Source organism: Pygocentrus nattereri, chromosome 15 (genome assembly GCF_015220715.1).
Source record: "Pygocentrus nattereri isolate fPygNat1 chromosome 15, fPygNat1.pri, whole genome shotgun sequence".
NCBI classification, from domain to species: domain Eukaryota; kingdom Metazoa; phylum Chordata; class Actinopteri; order Characiformes; family Serrasalmidae; genus Pygocentrus; species Pygocentrus nattereri.
In genome coordinates, this window is record NC_051225.1 from 32,223,831 (window position 1) to 32,246,322 (window position 22,492).

A 22,492-nucleotide genomic window follows, 5' to 3' on the forward strand; every position below is an offset into this window, starting at 1 on the left:
GGAAATCGGCGACTTTTAACGTGCACGGATTTCCCAGCTAGTCTTTTACGCATATGTGGCTCAGAGTGGAGAATTAAAACATATTGCTCTTTGTGCAAATGTATTTCAGTAACGAACTCTTTACTTTCTCGATTACAGCAAAAATACGCTCCTGGTTTTTTATTACAGCACAATTTCTTCACGCCGTTATTTGCTGGTTTACCGTCCGCCTAAGCGGACTTTTAAGTCTTTAAGTCACACACGGCGCGGTCAGACAGGGCAGCGCGCGTCTCACACCAGTTCAAAGTTTATTTCAGCGGATTTACACATGGGCGCATCCGAAGAGTCGAGTTATCTTTCTTATAAGCTTTCCTTGACTTGTCATGCTCTGTAGTAAATGGCCTCAAGAAATACTTTAGCAGGGCTGACTAGCCTGCCTATCCATATGGCTAACAAATCGGCAAAATCGACGTTTATGTATTTTGTTTTATAGACAGACACTAGAAAAATGCCACTGCATCACCCTCCCATTTTTCTATTCTATTTTTTTTCCAAAAAAATGTATTTCTTACTTTTCGTTTATTGTCTTACTAGAATTTCTACATGGCCAAGCTTTGTTTGTGTAACGCTAATATTAAAATAAGAATATTTGTGTATTGTGCTGTAATTGTACACTGTATATAAAATAAGGTAAAAGGATTTAAACAGATGATACACAGAAAAAGTAAGCTTGAAGTCAGAACACTGAAGTATTCTGACATAGCCTTTATTTGATCTATGGAAACTATGAAATTGATCATAGAACTATGATCTATGAATTTTTTAAATAAATAAATTATATATATATATATATATATATATATATATATATATATATATATATATATAAAAAATAATTGCTATATATATATAAAATAATTGCTATATCTGTATATATATATATAAAATAATTGCTATATATATATAAAATAATTGCTATATATAAAATAATTGCTATATCTGTATATATATATATAAAATAATTGCTATATATATATATATAAAATAATTGCTATATATAAAATAATTGCTATATCTGTATATATATATATATAAAATAATTGCTATATATATATAAAATAATTGCTATATATATATATATATATATATAAAATAATTGAGCTCTCTCTCTATATATATATATATATAAAAATGCGCTATATATATGAAATAATTGCGCTATATATATATATATAAAAATAATTGCACTATATATACACACATACACATACACACATATATATACACACACACACACACACACACTTTATATATTACATCTGTCACACATGCATTTCATTTTCAGTATAAGTGCAAGACAATCAGAACCAGTTTAAGTTAGGAAGGAAGAAGAGCTATGTATCAAATCAAACAGCATCTCCGTTTTATTTTATCTTTATTGCCATTCTTTAAAAGCATAAAAAAAAAAGGGAAAAATAATTTAAATTCACTTAATACATCAAGTGTTTCACAGCATGTGCAACATTTGTTTTTTTAGTGCCAAGGAAGAGAACAACAAAACTAAATAAATAAACCATAAAACCTTCAAATATATCTTATCTACATTCTGATGAGGATAACATGTTTACCCAGAATATTTACAGTATAGACACTTAACGACAATTCTTTTTTTTCCTTCACATTTCAGTTGAACACCACATGCCATGGTTTTGTGTTAAAAACGCACTGATCAGTTGTTGTGTAATCTGAGCTGAAATCAACTGTAGCAACATGCCCATTATTCAGTAAAGCTGATACACTACACGAGACGAGCCGGTAGCTTGGTTAGTCCGTTTATATAAAAGGCCATATTACAACAAATTCAAATTTATAAGCCTAACTATGGATTACCAAACTCAAGGCACAAATCATTTCACATATTTTAAATCATCTTGGTTGTTTTGCGTCATAACCAACGAAATACACCAGTTCTTATTTATTGTGCTACAGAAAACAGCAGACAGCTTGCTCCTAATCAGCAGCAACATGCAAGACTCATTGCTTTTATTGAAAAGTGACCAATTAATGTTCCAGTTACAGGGAAAGGTACTTTCCATTTGAACACCACTAATGATAAAAAGCAGTGACATTACAAAGACAAGCAAGGACACAAACATACTCTAACTTGTCTCCTTTTCCCGTTCAGTGGTCCTTTTGAATGAATGTGGGCAGTTTGTCAGAGAATACGGGGCATCCGACTGATTTGTGCTTTCTCTGTACAGCTTTTCCTTCTTAGTTTGAGGGAGAGGTTTAAGGGTTGTGGACCCAAAGTGTGACAGTCTTATCAGCAGAAGAGGACAGGAAGGAGAGGTCTCGTGCATGCCACCGGCACTGGATCACTTTGTCCTTGTGTTCGCCGGCCACTGTTACTGGGAGCGGCTTGGTTAGGTCCCCTGTGGACAGAAAAGCTAAGATGTTCCAACAGCAGAGAACAGTCTAACAGTTAGACATGTCATCACGTCTGAGAGGGCAACATACTTAAAAAAAAAAAAAAAAAGATGGAGATTTCTGATGTGTGAGGCTGCAAAATTAGAGATGCATGATGGTATCGCAGTCATACTGGCGTTGGCACACATTTGCTTAAAATAAAAAAATATTGGCATTGGACAGATTATCAGATTTGGATGATAATTTAACTGATATTTGATGACCTTTATTAAACTCTAGGCAACGCTGGGCTACTGCACCAAAATGTCTGCATTTATTTAACTTCAATTGTAACACTACAGAAACAAATGGGTGTATTTCTCTGTAATGCTAAGCCAGGCGGATGTAGTGTCAATTTGTACTTATTATATAAAGGGTTACACATCAGTATTGGCACAGATATGTGCATGGAAATGTCAGGTACTAACATCGACCCACATTCCCATATTGGTACATGCCCAAGCAAAATTGAGGCAAAATGGCCCTATATTTAAAACATATGGCAACCATCCACAGACAAAATGGAGCACTATATTATAGGAGAACCTGCTGCACAGGAAAAGGTCTCAATTCTGTATGTTTTTCCATAAAACAAACTGCCACCTATACATTGCTTTATTTGAAAATTTTCTGCTGCTGAGCTAAAACAGTTCATTATAATTCTGATCAAGTTAAAATGCTGTTGAACATTTCTGCAAAGTACTTGTTAATGTGCATGAAATGCCCCTGAAGTACAGTCAGAGCCAAAATGGCTCCTTGTTTATTTCCAGTAATTTGAAAGAATTTTCTCTTCAGCCTTTATGGATTAGAAGTCTTTATGGAGCCCCTACTGCCCACTTCACCTGTTCTGAGAGATAAAAAGCAGGGTCTGTAAGATCAGATTGTCTTGCCTACCTTGTAGATCAGTAATTATGACCTTGTTGTCATAGGAACCAGTGAGTAGGTAATGTGCTCCTGGGGAGAAACGAACAGAGCGGATGTCACTGGTGTGGGGGCGATATGCCTGCACTGTTCGACCTCCTCTGATGTCATACAGCATGCAGCGGCAGTCCTCCAGTCCTGTGGCCATGAGCCGCCCACTAGGGTCCACTGCCACTGAGGCCACTGCACTTCCTGATTTTTAAACAGGGTAGAACTTAATATCTTTCTTTGGCCTCAACATTCAGCAGATGAACGGCCCCAAAAGTATTTGGACATTTGTGCCTTTCAAAATGTATCAAGTTCAAATCAAATATAACATTTACTCCATTTCTATTTCTGTCGTTTGAGCCATGTTTTGTTTTACATACATCTTGAGGTTTGCATTCAAAATGTCCCTGCATATTACTACATGATCTTATCAATGACAACACAGTAAGAAAACTGCCCCAGACTTTGTTTGCACCAGTGTGTTTTTTTTTTTCCCCCTGAAGCAAAATTCATGTTGTAAAACATTATATAAAATATTCTAAAGAACTTTAACCACTAGTCAGTTTTACCTCAAGTGTCAAAATATTTTTTGAGGGCACTGTATACATTTAACAGAAAACATGGAAGAAAGCAACACACCAGTTCCATGCATGGCAGTTCCAACCACTTTCACACAACTGGGCACACGCAGGTCCCAGAAACGCACAGTCTTATCCTGAGAGCCAGACGCTACCATCCAACCACCCCATGTATAGAGGGACAGGATGTGCCCTAAAACAAATAAACAAAGAAAAAAAAGCACAACAATAATATTGTTTGCATTTATTTGACCACAATATCATATTGTGAAATCCCTTACCATACATGGGGTGAAATGTTTGTCATGTGCCTGCATGTATACCTGTATGTCCACTGAGTGCATGTAGGCCTTGTCCTCTGTGGCAGTCGGTGGTGTAGATGTTACAGTCTCCTGCTCCAGCACTAATGAGAATGGCTCCGCCACTCTCTGGACCCTCCATAAACGCCAGGTCACGGATAGTCCCATCATGCATGCTGAACTCCAGATCTGGCCCTACACATACATAGTTTTGAGGTCCCTGACCAAATTTATACTGACCATAGCCATTTTGCTGCTACTAAACATCTCCACAAGAACAACCAATTTATTAAAAAAAAAAAAAAAAAAAAAAAAAAAAAAAACCACCACAAAATCACTGCCATTATATCATGTATACAAATTACAAGATTCAAAGAAGTACTAAAATTATCGATGAGTAAATCAAGTAACTGAGCCATTATTTTGACAGTTACTCAAGATTTTTTTTGGTTCTTTTTTTAAAGGCCAAAGAATAATAAATAAATAACTGGCTTAACTAAACAGCAGCATACTATACAGAGCCTTTCAAAGATTCCAGAATACTTTACAGAAGCCACTGATATTACTTTATATGTAAATAAATCTATCTACAGTATGTGGCAAAACAAAACAAACAAAAAAAAACAAAAAACAATCATCTATGCATCAGGCTCACTTTCTTATGAGAGAGACCAGTAGGACGTATGTAAAGTATGCATTATCTGCAGGTATCAGCAAATTCAATATAATGCATTTAAATTAATAGTATTTCTATAAAGACTTCAGGGTTTTGTTAGCAACAAGCAAGCAAGTAGTGGTGTTCACATCCCACACATGGTTTACTACTACTTAGGTAAGCCGTGCTCAACACCGACATCTGAAATATTTTAAGCTTTTAACAGGCATTTGGAATTCACGTTATGCTACAGTTACAGTAAATCTGGTTAGTCGGCTATGCATCAGGCTATTCAGCTTAGACGCAATAAACAAAACCTTTTACATATTCATGAGATCCTGATAGTGTTTCCCCTTTGTCAGTGATGCTCACAAATGCAGTCCGAGTGCTAGTAGCTCCCCCTTGTGGAAAACTAAACAAGGCTTTCCAAAAAAAAAACCCCAAACATAATATTGTTTGCATTTATTTGACTACAATACCACATAGCAAAATCCCTTACCATACGTGGGGTGAAATGCTTGTCGTGAGAATATCTGTTACCTGTAGCATTGCAGGTGTCTGAATTAAAAGGCAGGACTTTCACGTATTTGTCGTTGGAGCCTGTAGCTAAAAGCTGACCACAGGGACTCCAGGCCACACAGTAGATGGAGCCTTTATGGTGCTTGTTGCGTTTGAAGCAAACATCAGGCTGTCTCACTGGGTTTTCTGCACTGTGAGAGTCAGAGATAGAAGAAAATAAATATTCAACTGTGAAATTGTTTAAGATACATAATGCACCAGTACGGCTAGATCAAAAACTGAGTACACTGATTTTTATTCAGCATTTCACATATAATAAATCTTATTAAACAATACTAATTATGGTCTCTTTTTAATGAAACATGCCATATTTGAGTACTACTTCCACAATGTTTAAAAAAAAAAAAAAAAAAGCATATTGTGGTGAATTGTGGTGCAATTAATCATCCATCCATCCATCCACTTTTATCAAATTCTGTCATACTTCCCACCCTTAACTGTATCTTTCCCAACACTGTGACAGAGACCTCTATACTTTCATAACACTATTAACTTCTAAATGTCCACGAACCAATTATAATACTCTAATGCAAAGACCACCGACTGCATTTTAATGTATATTTAAGTTAACATTAACAAGTATGTTGCATCCTTATCAAGACAAACCAGTGGATAGTTTAAGCAGTCATGTGAACAGCATGCTAGGATATATTGGATCAATGCAGTTTAAAATTAAGAAATCTGATGAAGATATCTGGATTTTAGCTTAAAAAAATCTGGAAATTCAGCACACACATAATGTATTTGGTCATCTTTCATTGTTTTACATCTGTGCAAACACAGCTGGGTAGATTTGACCAGTCTTTAATAATTAATCATGTTTGCTCCTGTTCTGTTGGAATGAAAATGTACAACCACCTTGGCCCTTAATTGACACCCCCAGAGTAAAACTACAGGCCTAATGCAACACCTGTCATGTATTTAGAAAGAAATATGTATACTGACTGACTTTTTTTTTCATTACCAGATTACTTGAATTAAATTAAATTAATTAAATCTACAACACAAAATACCTGTGATTAAGGTTCTGTGGGTAGTTGCACACACGCAAGATTTTGGAGTTGGAGCCCACAGCATAGAGAGTTCCGGAAGGATGAAATGCGACGGCTCGCACAGCTTGCGTGTCCTCCAATGTGTGCAGTGCTATAAATGGAGACTTGGGCTTCTCATCTTGAAATGCACTGGAAGGTCATATCAACAGCTCACAGAACTGCTGCTGTATATTATGAAATTATACTGAACAGCTATTCAATGACAAACGCAAAGAGGAAAAATACAAACTGCATGCATTATGAAAGTTTTAAATGGCAGGGACTTGAACTTGTGTAGCCTCACCTCCGGCTGACCAGCACCGGGGACTCATCCAGTGAAGGCATGTTCCATCCACCTCCTTTCTGAGGGGTGCTGCTGGTGATGGCGGCTCGATCTCTGCTGGCACCGACAGCTTGCAGTGTGGGTGCGTGTCCGGCTTTGACCGACGTGCCGTTACACTGCTTGGCCAGAGCCTGCACGTCCTCTCCAAGATCCTCCATCCCGACATTCAGCTCCTCCAGCTTCTGAATAGACCTATACAAAAGGCCCATAGCAAACAAGCCACCCATTCAGAACAAGAAGTATAGCAGTACTTGAAAATATAACCATATTCAACTGGATATTTTTCTGGTTTTGTTCAATTATTTGCTTTAGCTATGGAGTTCTGAAGCATGCACATTATTTGTCTATTGATTTAGCATTTACATCAGGAGGGGGGGACAACATTGTGTTTTAACTTATAAATTGAGTCATTATATGTTTAGTTTACAGTGTTCATAAAGGGTGCTCGAAATTCTGTATGTGACCAATTTCTATCATGAAATGTGTTTTGTATTCCATTACAGCACTTTATGAGATAGTTCTGAAAAGATAAGATATAAGATAATCCACTTGCATAAGCAGGGAGGAATAAAAAACAAAAAACAGGAGTTTCCAAAACTGTGACTCCTAACAACCATGCAAGGCCTGCCAAAACTGTCCAGACCTCAACATCACTGAATGTGTTGGGGATTAGTCAAACTAAAGAGCAGAAATTGCAACTTCTAAGGCTGAACTTTGGAGGTGTGGAAAAATATGCAGATTTCTTAAAAAAAAAAAAAAAAAGACAAGAAAAAAAAAAAAAAGAAAAAATGAGTCTCCTGAAAAAGAAAAGAAGCTGTAATAAAAGGCACACACTAAACACTGAAAAATTTTTTATATTTAGATGTTAAGACTTTAGTAATTTTCTAAAACCATGAACACTTTAACTTAATGGTTGTTTGACTGGAAATTAAAGTAATGAATTGGTAGTTTCAAATACCCTCCATCTGGTCATGTTATTCAAAAATTCAAAATGCTATTTTAGCGGTTAGTGGAAATTTAAACGTCCCCTTTAAAAAGCCAACTTCTGCTTGCTAATTCATCAGTTGCCATGAGTTCTGGTAGAGTAAGCATTTCTTTTTGATGGGAGTGTCTGAGTCTGACCTGCTGAGGAAGGTCTGTGTGAGGTTGTGCTGGCCAGCTGATGCCTGATTGGCCTGCTGTACTCCTCCCTCCAGCAGCATCTGCTGATAGAGCTGTGTCTGCTGCTGTTTCTGCTCCAGGTGTTGCTGGACACGGAGCCGCTGACGCTGGAATTCCTGCAACTGCTCCTACACAAAAATCAGTGAGAAGATCAGAAGTCATTACTGTGGAATGCATTACTGCATAGTAGTGATTAGCCATATAACCTGATGATCTGTACAAAGTTTTGGATCTGAAATGAGGGGAGGGAGACAGACACAGATTAGCCAAACATCCTTGTTTCTACTCATGATCTATTTTATCAGCTCCACCATAAAGGAGTACTTTGCAGTTCTACAATTACAGACTATAGTCCACTTGTTTCTTTTCATACTTGGTTAGCCCACTTTTACCCTGTTCTTCAATGATCAGGACCTCCACAGGACCACTACAGAGCAGGTATCATTTGGGTGGTGGAACATTCTCAAGTTTGCAGTGATACTAGCGTGGCTGTGTGGTTGTTAGTGTGTATTGTACTGGTATGAGTGGATCAGACACAGAGGGGCTGCTGGAGTTTTGTTGGAGACAATGAGTTTTAATATTATGGCTGATCTGTTTGATTTAAATTATGATGAAAATATGTCACAATATGTTTAGAGCAGTGGTTTGCAATCACCCATGTGGTACTGCTGAGGGGCTGCCAGTCAGTTTTATTTTTATAGTGCATTATAACAGACACTTAACCAAACAAATAAATTGACATATGACAAACATTAACATTGAGAATTCTCAGCAAAATAAAATTTCACAAATATACCCAAATATTTAGGTTGAGCTGAGTGACAGGTCTGAAAAAAACTGAAAAAAACTGCATGACGATCATAGACAGGTTTGTTTTCAATGCAATCCATCAGGGATATAATGCTGTTTATTATGTTGCATGATTATGCAGTCAAGTGAAACTTCATACGCTACATTGATTGTGTTATATTAGCTTGGATTTGAAACAATTAGGCTAATAAATATTCCTGTGGGCTGCAAAAGCTTTTGTGGCTGGTTGTGTGGGTTGCGAGTTGCAAAAGGTTGAAGGTATGAATTCCTGGATTAGGATAAAAACTTATAGAAGACTGAACAACTACATGCATCATAAAAAAAAAGAAAAAAAAAAGATATTTAGTCCAATTATGAGCCTGTAAACAAGCAGTGTATGGTAATTAACTATTTGCCTTTATATACCTCATTCTTCTCAACTGACCCAGGAGGTTCACTATCCCTCCCAGGGGTGAGAGTGGGATGGGACAAGTTAGGCCCTCCTGAGCTGTTCATTCTCTCTTCTTGTGTGTGTGACCTGAAGGTACAAGAGAAGCACAGAAACATCACTGAACACAAAATGATATTTACTTCACCAGCATTTTCAAAATTATTTATGTCTTAACGAGACATGTCATTTCACAAACAACTGTAGAGGGCGCTGTAGAGCTACACTCAGGAGAAGGGCAGCGCCTGTAGCTCTTGGGTACCAAATCAACATTCCATGATACGCTGCCCTGTACAAACTAGAAAAGCTAGTACAGTCAGGCTTTATTTAAGTAGATGGAACAGAATTAGTGGGGTTTAGCTTGGCCAAATGTTTAATTTCACGGCTTAGACTGATGTCTCTGACCAGAGTGTGCACTCACTGACTGCTCAGAGACACACACAGTTCAGTTACATGCAATAAATACAATATGCAGGTCAGGGTCCAGTTGACATACTGTTACTACAGATTAAATAATGAAGGATCTATCAGAGTCAGTGGAAATCCAGAAGATAAAACACAGAAAATGTGACTTTAAATGTTAAATTAGAACATCATATTCAGGAATGTGATACTTTATTGAAAAACAAGTGCTGTCTTAAGGTCCTGTTTTAAGTTTAGGGCTATTAGACGCTGGTTTTCCCATTTCTGTTATTTAGTTATGTTTTTCAATACTAACAGTAGTCATTGTTATTGAAGCAACCAAAACTCTCATATCTTATGTTTTTCTTGTATTTTATTTTTTACTTAAAGCCTACCTGTAACATTTGTGTGGTTTTATGCAACACAAACTGCCATAATTAATTTCTGCATAAATTTTCCTATCTTTCTTTTTAATGAAACAGGCCGTTTTTGTTACTGTGCCTTTATGACATATTTAAATGTTCTCTGTTCTGATTGGCTGCCCTGTATTATGCCTCATTCCAATAGCACTAGGAAACAATATGTTTGCAGCTTACTTTCCATTTACACACTGCCTGGACTGAAGAGTACATTGTATGTTTTGAAACTTTCAAATTGAGGGAAATTCAGTTTTCCATAATATGGGCCCTTCTACTTGTGAATTTTGACAGTCATGACAATCACAGTCAGTGAAGCAACCAAAAATAATTAATTTAACCAAATGCAAATCAACCAATATTATTAATTATTTGAATTTTAGGTACAGCTTAATTTTTTTTTTTTTAAAAAGCTGGGATATTAGATACAAGACTAATAGTTCTCCAAAGTTGGTGCTGACCGTACAACCCACAGTGCAGCACCAACAAAGGGACTGTACCTCTCTGGTGATTCTGTGAAGATGTTATTGTCCAATACACTGCGACTGGCATTTGAGCCGAAGTTTGCAAACGAGTGCGACATTGCTGCAGCCTTTCCGCCACCCTCAGCGCTCTTCTCCTTCCCCGCCAGGCCGTGAGACAGGCCGTCCAGCGCAGGGTTGAGCGAGCGTGACATGTATGTATCAGCTGACTGCGGGCGTCTGAGTGGTGAAGCCGGACATGGTGACAGTTTGGTAAGGAGTGGCGTAAGCAAGTCGGCGTGACCCGTGCGTGCTGGCTTCACAAGCCGGTCTACATGAATGTTGAGGGTCTTTTGCTCGAAGGCACACGCAAAAACAGAGGACGAGAGGTTCTGGAGCCAGGACAGCAGGCTCAGGTCCAGCTCGTCACAGCCATTGCCGCACAGCACATCCACGGCAAGCAGCACTTCGCCCTCGCCGATCTCCTCACCCGTGGCCTTGCTTTGGCAGAACTCCACGCAGCACTCATACAAGATGCCCTTGATGAGGAGCTGGAAGAGGCGGTCACCACTGGCCTTAAAGCCTGCTTCACTCAGTTTGCGGTCAGCTGGGATAAACTCTGCCACCATGGTGCAGGCCTCCTCGAAGCAATGCACCCGGGCCGTGCTTGGGTTCCACTCCTTGAACTCTGCGTGGTGGGTGAGCCGAGGGAGGGTGAGAAGTAGGCAGAGCTTGCTGTAGTCTTCTTTTGAGGGGCTGTACTCCTCCAGAGCATGCAGGGACTTCACCGCCTCCTGCATGGTTAGCTCCAGCTGAGGAACAAAGAGCAATGGTGAGATGTCATCTTGTCTTTCAATCAGAGCAGCCCATGTTAAATCCTTTCTTTGGGTTTATTAATTGCAGGCACTGGGAGATAGCCAACATAATTAACACTCCACTGTAAACTGATTAAATGATTAAAGCTGTGGTTCTCAAACGTCCTCAGGGTCCCCCAGATGGTCAACACTTTCACTCTATAACCCTGTGTTGGGCTGTCTAGGTCCCTTAAGAATCTAGAATCACCAGGTTAAAGCAAATTGAAATTTACCAAATAATGGAAGCATTATTATTTTATGTGTTAGCACTTTGGAAACTGAAGTTCCAGTTCTAGCCTTCCCTAAGCAAAACCTGACTTGCCAGTCTCCTCACCTAAACTACATGTATGTTCAGGATATTAGTTGCACAATATGACAATGTATAAAATTATCATGCCAAATTACAATACAATACAATACGCTTTTCTGATCATACTGTGTATACCGTCAGTACTGACCAACTGCCTGATTCATTATTAAAGAGAGCAAATTAGTTCCGTTTAACTGGAACTAGTGCAACATAGTCCACCTCTGCCTTCATTTTCTGCCAAAGTACTGTTCATTTCTCATACATGCCTTTTAATTCTCCTTACAACCATCATTTTAACCTCATAGTTACGCTACTATATTGTTTAAAAAAAAAATTTATTAAACTTTTCTACAGAGACATGTGAACTGACAATGGTCTTATTGAGATTAAACTTGTATGTCTGTACATTTCATTCAGCCCCACCAAAAAACTAAAATAAATGCACTGTCAATCGGTTGGAAGGTGCAACACATTCAGGAGGAAATCAACAGCAGAACCACATTTTACATTAATTAACCAAAGGTCTGCCCATTTAGGAAACCTGCCTGCTGGTGTAGCATCCAACAACATACAGTGCATTATTAGACTGCAGCCAATACAAAGTGCTGCATGCAAACCCTTGTGTGTTAATCAATGTAGTCTTTTATATCAGTTTACTTTAGTTTTGTTTTTTGCTGTGCCATTATGAAGTTTAGTTTAGTGGGGCATGAAGATTGATTAGTGGGGCACTGACCAAAAAAAAAAAATTTCCCGACACCGAGCCTGCTCTGAAGCCATCCTGTCAAATCTGCTGCAGCAACTACACTGTATGGACAAAAGTACTGGGCCACCATTCCGAATTATTGAGCTTAGGTGTTTCAGCCACACCCACTGCTAAAGGTTCTGCACATATCCTTGCAGCCTTAATAGCCAAATGCTGGCAGTACAATGGGTCATACTGAAGAGCTCAGTGATTTTAAACATGGCACCGACGTAGGGTGCCACCTTCGCCACAAGTCAGTTTGCGAAATTTCTGTCCTGCTAGATCTGTCCCGGTCAATTGTAAGTGATAATATTGTGTAATGGAAGCACTTAGAAGCAACACCAACTTAGCCACAAAGCAGAAGGCAACAAAAACTTAGAGTGGGGCCACAGAGTGCTGAAGCACACAATGCCCATCCTTTGTTGAATCACTCCCTAATGACTTCCAAATTTACTCTTGAAGCAACATCAGCAAAATAACTGCATTAGGAGCTTAACAAAATGGGTTTTCAAGGCCAAACAGTTGCACACAAAATGCATAATGCCAAGCATTGGGGAGAGTGCTGTATATTACACTGCCACTGGACTCTGGAGCAGTGGAAACATATTCAGTGGAGTGTCACCTCAGGAGAATGTTACCTGCCTGACTGCATTGTGTCAAGTATAAAGTTTGGTGGTGGACGGATAACGTTATTGGGTTGTTTTTCAGAGGTTGGCCTAGTGAAGGGAAATCTTAAAGCTTTCCCAGTGAAGGGAAATCTTAAAGCTTCAGCATATCAAGATATTTTGGACAATTGGCTGCTTTTAACTTTGTGGGAAAAGTTTGGGGAAGGCTCTTTTCTGTTCCAGCATGTCCCCAAGTTTCATAAAGGCATGGCTGGGTCAGTTTGGTGTGGAAGGACTTGGCTGGCCCGCAAAGAACCTTGACCTTAAACCAATCGAACACTTAGGATGAACTAGAATGGAGACTGCCAGCTAGGCCCTCTTGTCCAAATTAGCGTGTGACCTCACAAACACTTTTCTGGATAAATGGGCAAAAATTCCCAAAGACACACTCCAAACTTTTGTAGAAAGCTTCCCAGAATAGTGGAAGCTGTTATAGCTGCAAAGTGGGGAGTAGCTCTAAATTAATACCCAGAATTTAGAACTCTGGATTTAGAATGGGATGTCAAAAGCTGCTGTAGGTGTAATGTGTTGGTGTCCCAATACTTTGTCCATACAGTGTATGTCTGTACAGATAACCAAAAAATAAAATATGCATTTCTAAGAAAAAGCTATAAAATATGCTGTCATACTTGCCATGAAGGGCCCCTTTCAGATGGGTGCCCTATGCAATTTGCACAGTTTGTGTACAGGAATAATATGTCCAGGCAAACTGCACACCTAATTAATCATGCACAGTATGAGATACTGTTGTGTAATGTTTAAAATGGGTGGGAGGGTGAAGGGCAGCACAAGCTTCCTCCAAGACTTGTGAAACACCACAACAGCTTTTCAAACTGACATTAACATGTCAGTGGACAGCTCAAACGGCTTGGAGAAGAATGCTAACAACCAGTTACATTACATCAGCTAACCAATGCCGGTGTTAGCTAGCATTATTCTCAGTGATGGAGGGCCATCTAGAAATTGCAAAGCCAATTATGCTCCTCTGGACTCTTGACCACTGACAGATGTAGCTTCTATGACCTGATAGCAACATTAGCCTCACAGAACCAGAGAAATACATAGAATAGATACATTCACTAAACATGTCTTGGCTGATGGACTACAACTGGGGAAATTTCAACAAATCTTCACATTACAAAGAAATGCCCATATTTCCATTCATGCTGTATTTATGCACAGAATTTCTAGTCAGGACTGCACATTCATGTCAGATCACAGTCTTAAGGCTTTTCACATCTCACTCCTCAAGCACATAAGCTGCTGCAGTGAGATTATTCCCCCTGACACATGCAGAAACTCACATTTTGAGGATCCTCGGTTGCAGACATAGCATTATTCACACAAAGAGCTTCCAGAAACTTCTGTTTGAGAATGATGTAACGAAACCTTTGGAGGTAAAAAAAAATAAAAATAAAACAGCATATATCAGAATAACCAATAAGACTACTGAGCAATGAACCAGAGAATGGTGTAGAGGCACTCTGACTGGAACCTCTTGTGCACCAGTGCATAGACTAAATTAATCTCCTTCACCTCTTTCTGTCAAACTTGTCCATGCACTCCAATGGCTGAATGAACTGAAGAACTTCCTCCCATTGGCCATCTAATATCAGTTGTCTTGGAGGGACAAGAAAAAAAAAAATTTGCAAATTAGAGCACAAACACTGTAAAAATCAAATCATACTTCAGTCAATCACTAAAAGGGCCATAATAAAAAATCTCAATAAATTTGGTGTCCAGAAAACATTTTGCTATAACCAAAACTGGCCACTGTTTGCTTCAAATACGCCAAAATGTCAACACCAAAATACAGGCAGATGTAGCTGGTACGAGTGGATCAGACACAGCAATGTCTCTACTGGACTAAGAATAGTCCACCAATCAAAAATATTTAGCCAACAGCATCCTGTGGGCAGCATCTTAGGGGTCCTGACCAATAAAGAACTGAGTGCTAACAAAGCTTTTAGAGAAACAAATGAACATTGTTATTGTAGATATACAAAATGCCGCTATATGATAAGTGGAGCTCATAAGGACAAAAAGTGTACATACAAGGAGGTGTTAAAGTGTTCAATGAGTGTATATACACACACATACATTACCTACAGAAAACTTAAACCTCTTTAAATGTGCCCAGGGGGTAGGTAGACACCTACCATAGTTTCTTTGCTGCAATTTCATTCATTCTTTGGATCAATTTCTGAGCTGCTGAGCTAAGTGTTTATACAGGGTGAACTGCAGCAGAAACACAGCTAGTGTGTTTGGTGACTGGTGTCCCATAGATTGTTGCTGGGGGAGGGGGGTGGAATAATAATTTTGCTGGCTAGACAGGACCGTGCTGTGGCCCTAATCTGGCCTGTGGGCCTTGTGTTTGAACACTGGGGTCTACACGGCATCGCCAAAATTAACAGGCTGGTTATAGACTAGATGAATCAGGAAAGCATTTTCTTTGGATTAGCAAACCTTCTGCACAGTGCCTGAGACAAAGCATTACAACCATCACATGCATCAAAGAAGATTTGGTGAAATAGGTGCTGGCAGCAGTGCTAACAGCAGGAAATCCACCTGAGGAAGAGCATATCGTCTGAGTAGAGGCCATTAATGATGCCACTCTCCTTCTCCAGGGCTAACATACTGATGTGGAGCTTTCGAGAGTTGAGGAAATCCAGGATGAGTTTGAGGATTTCGGCCTCCTTGATGTTAATTGTCTCCTCTGCAGTCATGTTTTTCCAATTCCTACAGAACTGAGCAAGACAAATACATGACATCTTATATATGAAAATATACCATCTTCACTAACAAGCTTACTGACACTAGCATCTTCATTATACAACTCTAAGTAGGGTCAAGTCAAGAGGCTTTTATTGTCATTCCATCCATGTACAAGTACACAGTGGAGGGAAATTACATTCCTCCAGGACCAACATGGTGCAATATGGAACAAAAGAGTACAAATGGGCAAACAAAAAATTAAACTAGAAACAATACAATAAATTAAACAGACATTAGACACAGTAAACAGACAGGACAGAGCAGCGCTGACACAGCTCTCTTTCTGGACATGAGGTAGTGGAATAAGGTGCAGGGAAATTTAACATGCTGTAATCTGAGTTACGCAGTCAGATAACATACATAACCACAGCAGTTACGGAGGTAGTACTTGAGTAAACAGTAAACGCTGTTTACTATTAGATCTGCGAGCTTTCCCTTTGACATAAGCAACAGCCTCCTTTCTTTCTGTTGACTTACTTTCTGATTTTTGTCACTTCTTATTCAGGATGAATTAACTGGACAGGCAACACCATTTTAGAGGCTTGGATTCTTCCAGTAACATATTGGAAAGTGTAAAATTAAAATTAAAAACACTAAGAGGTCAGCTATAATCTGGCTACGACTCAGACTACATAGCCTATACCTGAAAAACACACAAAACAAGCAGAACTCTGCTAAAATGGACTGCACCTCAGATTCCCATATAGTCAGGTTTCCTGACCTCAATTATAATGGCACAGCAGGCTGTACAACCTGATTTGGTCTGTATGGGATGCAAAATTTTACCTTTAAAGCCAAACAAACCAAAGTAACACTCTCCTCCTTGATAAGGACCTTTGTTAGCTTTAGTAGTCGTAAAATAGACCTAAGCATATTACAGTTTATACTATTTACTCGTTGCTTACATGGCTTATTTACTCGCCAGTCTGAACTAACTAACCTAGAGGAATCCAGGCCTCTATAAGCTGTATCATGTCGTTTCATCCACCATCAATCCCTCGTGGCAAAAAGCCTGACAAGAAAGACATCAAAACAAAGGAACCTATTAACTCGATTGCAGAAATGGGAAACTTATTTCACAGCAGCTAGCAGCTTGTGCCGTTTTGAAGGCACTCTACGCAGGCAGCTGCAGCAGACCCCAGGCATCAGGTTTCTTAAAGCCTACAGAGCATCTTATGGACAGTGTCACAGTCCTATTTTCTGTAGCCGGGCAGTAAAATCGGCGATACGAGCCGCTAACCAAACAAACACAAAGAGAAACCTGCCATGATTCATCATGACGTTAGCTAGCTAACTTTCACCGTGCACAACCTGCACCCCAGAGCTAGTCTGTTTACTGCTGGCGGCTTAGCTCATGCTGTCTGACTCCGGTCAGGTTTAACCGCATGTCTACTATCCATCATCAGTCGAGTTCCAGTTGAACTATCATTAAAAAACCCTTACCTGTAGAAAAAAAACAAGGTGGATTTAATCCCCCGCGTGCGCCGCAGCCTGTATTTATGTGAGCTCAGCGTTCTCCTGCAGCGCTGTGAGCGCGTTCACCGTGGCAACGCCCCACCCACCCAGTGTCGCGCGCACCAGCTGCTAGTGATGTGGAAGTTCGATTCAGCTGAGCGAATCGATTCCTTTGATTAAGTTCTGTTTAATTCGGTTCAGTTTTAGCCCTGCAACCCGGTTTAGGCCAAGTATCGTCACACAGCAGCTTTACACAGACGAGACTGGAGCTGGATTCTTATTTGTTATCAAGGAAATGTGCTATTGCAAAAGTTCTCATAATTTAGCCTTTACAGACTTGTAAATGTAGGCTGATAAGTTCACAGCAAATACGTGGATATTCTCATAGTTGTTAAACACGTTATAGATATATTGAAATACAAATATATTTATTTTTGTCATTTACATAGGATTTGATTTACATAGGATTTGGGAATTTGTACAAAAAAAAGTATTAATAGTATTTCACATCACATTTCACATCAAACCACTCAGAATGGAATGGTTCTGAAATGGTTCGCTGCAGAGAAACTACAGACTGATTTGTGGTGGTGATAGGAACGAAGGGTCACCATGTCTACAAGACAAATATAGCCGTTTTATTTACTATTCAGAACCGCCAGTGAACCCACATGTGTCTTCTGAGTTTTTTGTGCAATGTTTATGATAAGTTTTATAAAAAAAAGTTTTATTTTATTTGGAGACTAGTTTGCCTTACAATGCCTTGCACTATGAATGGATTAAAACACATGTTAAGCCAAAACATTATTACAAAACTATCATAAAACAGTGTGTCAGACATCAGGTATATCTAACCCTTTCGTGTAATAACTTTTTGTGGGGGGGTTTGCAGAGGGACTAAACTCTTCAGACGTCTGGTTGCTATCACCTGTCTGCGAACATTTCCGACTGGGCAAGTTTCTCTAGAATGGAACATTTCATATCAAGCCACTCTGAATAACTTTGTTTCAATCTCCAGATCTCCGAAAAATCTGTGGAGTTCCCCTTTAAGAAGGCCACGTGTCAGAATGCTGCGCCATTTAAGGCGAAACTGGAAATAAAAAGGAAACTTCAGCCTCATTTTGCGCAAATGCAAACAGAGCGGCAGAAAAACTCCTTAGACTCAGTGTGAAAACTTAGAGGAATCAGGGCCCTCATGCATAAACTCTACTTTAATTTGTAGTACATCCTAGGCCCCATGTCATGGGAACCTGAACCTCCCAGGAGTTTGAATTATTTCTATGATCTCATATGGACCTTCTTCTTTTTTCGGCTGCTACCTTTAGGGGTCGCCAGAGTGGATCATCTGCCTCCATCTTGCCCTATCCACTGCCTCCTCTACTTTTACACCAACCATCTCCTTGTCCACCTTCACTACATCCATAAACCTTCTCTGAGGTCTACCTCTTCTCCTTCTACCCGGCAGCTCCATCTTCAACATTCTTTGACAAATATATCCACTATTCCTCCTCAACACATGTCCAAACCATCTCAACCTGGCCTCTCTGGCTTTATCTCCAAACTGCTCCACCTTCACTGTTCCTCTGATCTGCTCATTTCTAATCTTGTCCATCCTTGTCACTCCCCACGAAAATCTCAGCATCTTCATCTCCGCCACCTCCAGCTCAGCCTCCTGTCTTTTAGACAGAGCCACAGTCTCTAAACCAAACATCATAGCAGGACGCACTACTGTCTTGTAAACCTTCCCTTTCACTCTTGCTGCTATCCTTCTGTCACACATCAGCCCTGACACCCGTCTCCACCCACTCCATCCTGCCTGCACCCTCTTCTTCACCTTTTTTCTACACTGTCAATTGCTCTGGATGGTTGGCCCAAGATATTTGAAGTCATCCACCTTTACGACCTCTACTTCTTGCATCTTCACCTTTCCACCTGCCTCGCTCTCATTCACACACATGTATTCCGTCTTGTCTCTACTGACCTTCATTCCTCTTCTCTCCAGTGCAAACCTCCACCTCTCCAGATTCTCTTCCACCTGCTCTCTACTCTCACCACAGATTACAATGTCATCTGCAAACATCATGGTCCATGGAGCCTCCTGCCTGACCTCATCTGTCAACCTTTCCATCACCATTGCAAACAAGAAGGGGCTCAAAGCTGATCCCTGATGTAACCCTACCTTCACCTTGAAACCATTTGTCACTCCAACTGCACACCTCACCACTGTCTCACTATCCTCATACATGTCCTGCACCACCCTAACATACTTTTCAGCTACATCTGACTTCCTCATACAGTACCACAGTTCCTCTTTTGGCACCCTATCATACGCCTTCTCTAGATCCACAAAGACACAATGTAGCTCCTTCTGACCTTCTCTGTACTTCTCTACCAACACTCTCAATGCAAAAATTGCATCTGTGGTACTCTTTCTGGGCATGAAACCAAACTGCTGCTCACTGATCTGAACCTCTCGCCTTAGCCTTGCTTCAACAACTCTTTCCCATACCTTCATGGTGTGACTCATCAACTTTATACCTCTGTAGTTACTGCAGCTCTGCACATCACCCTTGTTCTTAAAAATGGGGACCAGTACACTGCTTCTCCACTCATCAGGCATCCTCTCACTCTCCAGGATTTTGTTAAACAACCTGGTTAAAAAGTCCACTGCCTTCTGTCCTAAACATCTCCATACCTCCACAGGTATGTCATCTGGACCAACTGCCTTTCCATTCTTCATCCTTTTTAAAGCTGCCCTCACTTCCACCTTACTAATTCTCTGCACTTCCTCTCCCCCCGTTGTCCTCCTCTCTCTCTTGTTTTCCTCATTCATTAGTTCTTCAAAGTACTCCTTCCATCTACTCAACACTCTCTGTTCACTCACTAGTACATTTCCCTCTCTATCCTTTATCAGCCTAGCCTGCTGTATTCCTTTCCAGCTCTATCTCTCTGTTTAGCCAAACGATACAAATCCCTTACTCCTTCTTTACTCTCCAGCCTCTCATACAGCTCATCATAGGCCTGAGCCTTTGCCTTTGCCACCATTCTTTTTCGCTATGCGTCTAGCCTCACAGTACTCCTGCCTACTTCCTTCATCTCTCTGGTTATCCCACTTTTTCTTAGCCTTCTTCTTCTGAATACTCTCCTGGACTTCCTCATTCCACCACCAACTTTCCTTGTCTTCTTTCCTCTGACCAGAAGAAACACCCAACACATTTTTGCCAGTTTCTCTCACCACCTTAGCTGTATTTTCCCAGTTCTCAGGTAGCTCCTCACTGCCCCCAAGGGCCTGTTGCAATTTTTCCCTGAACTGCCTGCAACCATCCTCCTCCTTCAGCTTCCACCATCTAATCTTTGGCTCTGTCTTCACTCTCTTCCTCTTCTTTGTTTCTAATCTCATTCTACAGACAACCACTCTATGCTGCCTTGCTACACTTTCCCCTGGTACCACTATACAATCTCCAATCTCCTTTAGGTGGCATCTCCTGCTAAGGATATAATCCACCTGTGTGCACCTCCCTCCACTCTTGTATGTCACCCTGTGTTCTTCCCTCTTCTGAAAATACGTGTTCACCGCAGCCATTTCCATTCTCATTGCAAAATCTACAACCATCTGACCTTCCGCATTTCTGTCTTTCACACCATACATACCCAGCACCTCTTCATCCCCTCTGTTCCCTTCACCAACATGTCCATTGAAGTCTGCACCAACCACTAATCTCTCCTCTCTAGGGACACCATCTACCACTTCATCCATCTTACTCCAAAATTCCTTTTTGTCCTCTAACTGACAACCAACGTGTGGTGCATATGAACTGACCACATTCAAAATTACACCATCAACCTCCAACTTCAGGCTCATGATCTTGTCTGACACTCTCTTTACATCCAGAACACTTTTCACAAGCTGTTCCTTTAGGATTATCCCTACTCCATTTCTCTTCCTCTCTACACCATGATAGAACAGTTTGAATCCACCTCCAATGCTCCAAAGTGGCCTTGCTTCTTTTCCATCTGGTTTCCTGGACACACAGAAAATCTACCTTCCTTCTCTCCATCATGTCTGCAAGCTCTCTGCCTTTACCAGTCATTGTCCCTATGTTCAGAGTCCCTACTCTAACCTCTACACTCCTGCCTTTCCTTCTCTCTCGCTGCCTTCTAACCTGCCTTTCTCCTCTCCTCTTTGATGGTCTTTGACCTACAGTAGTCCAATTTCCACCGGCACCCTGCTGGTCAACAGCACCGGAGGCGGTTGTTGTTAATCTGTGCCTCGACCGATCCGGTATGGCAATCACATTTGTGATCCGCATGATAGTTTTGGTGCCGGATGCCCTTCCTGACGCAACCCTCACCATTTATCCGGGCTTGGGACCGGCACCAGAAGTACACAAAGTACACCCCTAATGGCTGGTTTATGATCTCCTATGGACCAACTAGTTTATATTGGCCTACAGTGGTTTAGTGCCACCCCTTTATGAAGCTCTAAAGACTGTTTTTTGAAAGGTGATACAGGACAGCCAATCAGAACAAAGCTCATTTATTACATATCAGCCTTGAAGGTACAGTAACAAAAACAGTATGATGCATTCTACGGGACAAAGAGATGTTGGAAAATGGCCAAGTAAAAATTAATTATGTTGGTACAGAAAACCGCACAAATGCTGTAAGTGGACCTCAAGGGAAAAAATAAAATCTTAATATGCTGAGATGTTATGCTATTATATTATATATATATATATATATATATATATATATATATATATATATATATATATATATATATATATATTATAAAATTATATTTGAGTCATAAATCTCTTAGATGGACATAAATATTGCATGGATGCTATAGAAAACCTCCAGTCAGAGCTGTGAATCATTTCAAAAGATTGGTTCAGCAAATGGTGGGGGGTGGAGGGTCCCTAAAATAAACTTATTATGATGTTATGCTGCCTGATGGAAAGGTCATTTTTAACCATCTTCGCTCAGGAATCGGCGAGCTTCTGTTGTAAATTGGTTGATACATGGTCCTTGGATCCATGGTATTCAGGGGGTCCCATATTGGCCAGCTACTCCACTATTGGCTGGCTGCTAGGTGAAGTCATTAGCCATAGCAGCACTAATGCTAGCTTCAATGGCAACAAAATGTTTGTTGCAATTCTTCTAGAAATGCTC

General features: G+C 40.1%; 1 protein-coding gene across 1 annotated transcript; it reads right to left on the reverse strand.

The window, feature by feature from the left end:
* Positions 1-1,987: 1,987 nt before the first annotated feature.
* On the reverse strand, positions 1,988-17,419 carry wdr47b (WD repeat domain 47b). The gene is made up of 14 exons (XM_017702384.2): positions 17,306-17,419; positions 15,656-15,834; positions 14,624-14,707; positions 14,392-14,476; positions 10,556-11,328; positions 9,216-9,327; positions 7,962-8,128; positions 6,801-7,031; positions 6,479-6,646; positions 5,427-5,596; positions 4,256-4,426; positions 3,994-4,125; positions 3,340-3,558; positions 1,988-2,411 (listed from the first exon to the last, which is right to left on the reverse strand). The coding sequence occupies exons 2-14, from the start codon at positions 15,811-15,813 to the stop codon at positions 2,269-2,271; spliced, it is 2,613 nt and encodes an 870-aa protein (XP_017557873.2). The 5' UTR covers positions 15,814-15,834; positions 17,306-17,419; the 3' UTR covers positions 1,988-2,268.
* Between the last annotated feature and the right edge of the window lie 5,073 nt (positions 17,420-22,492).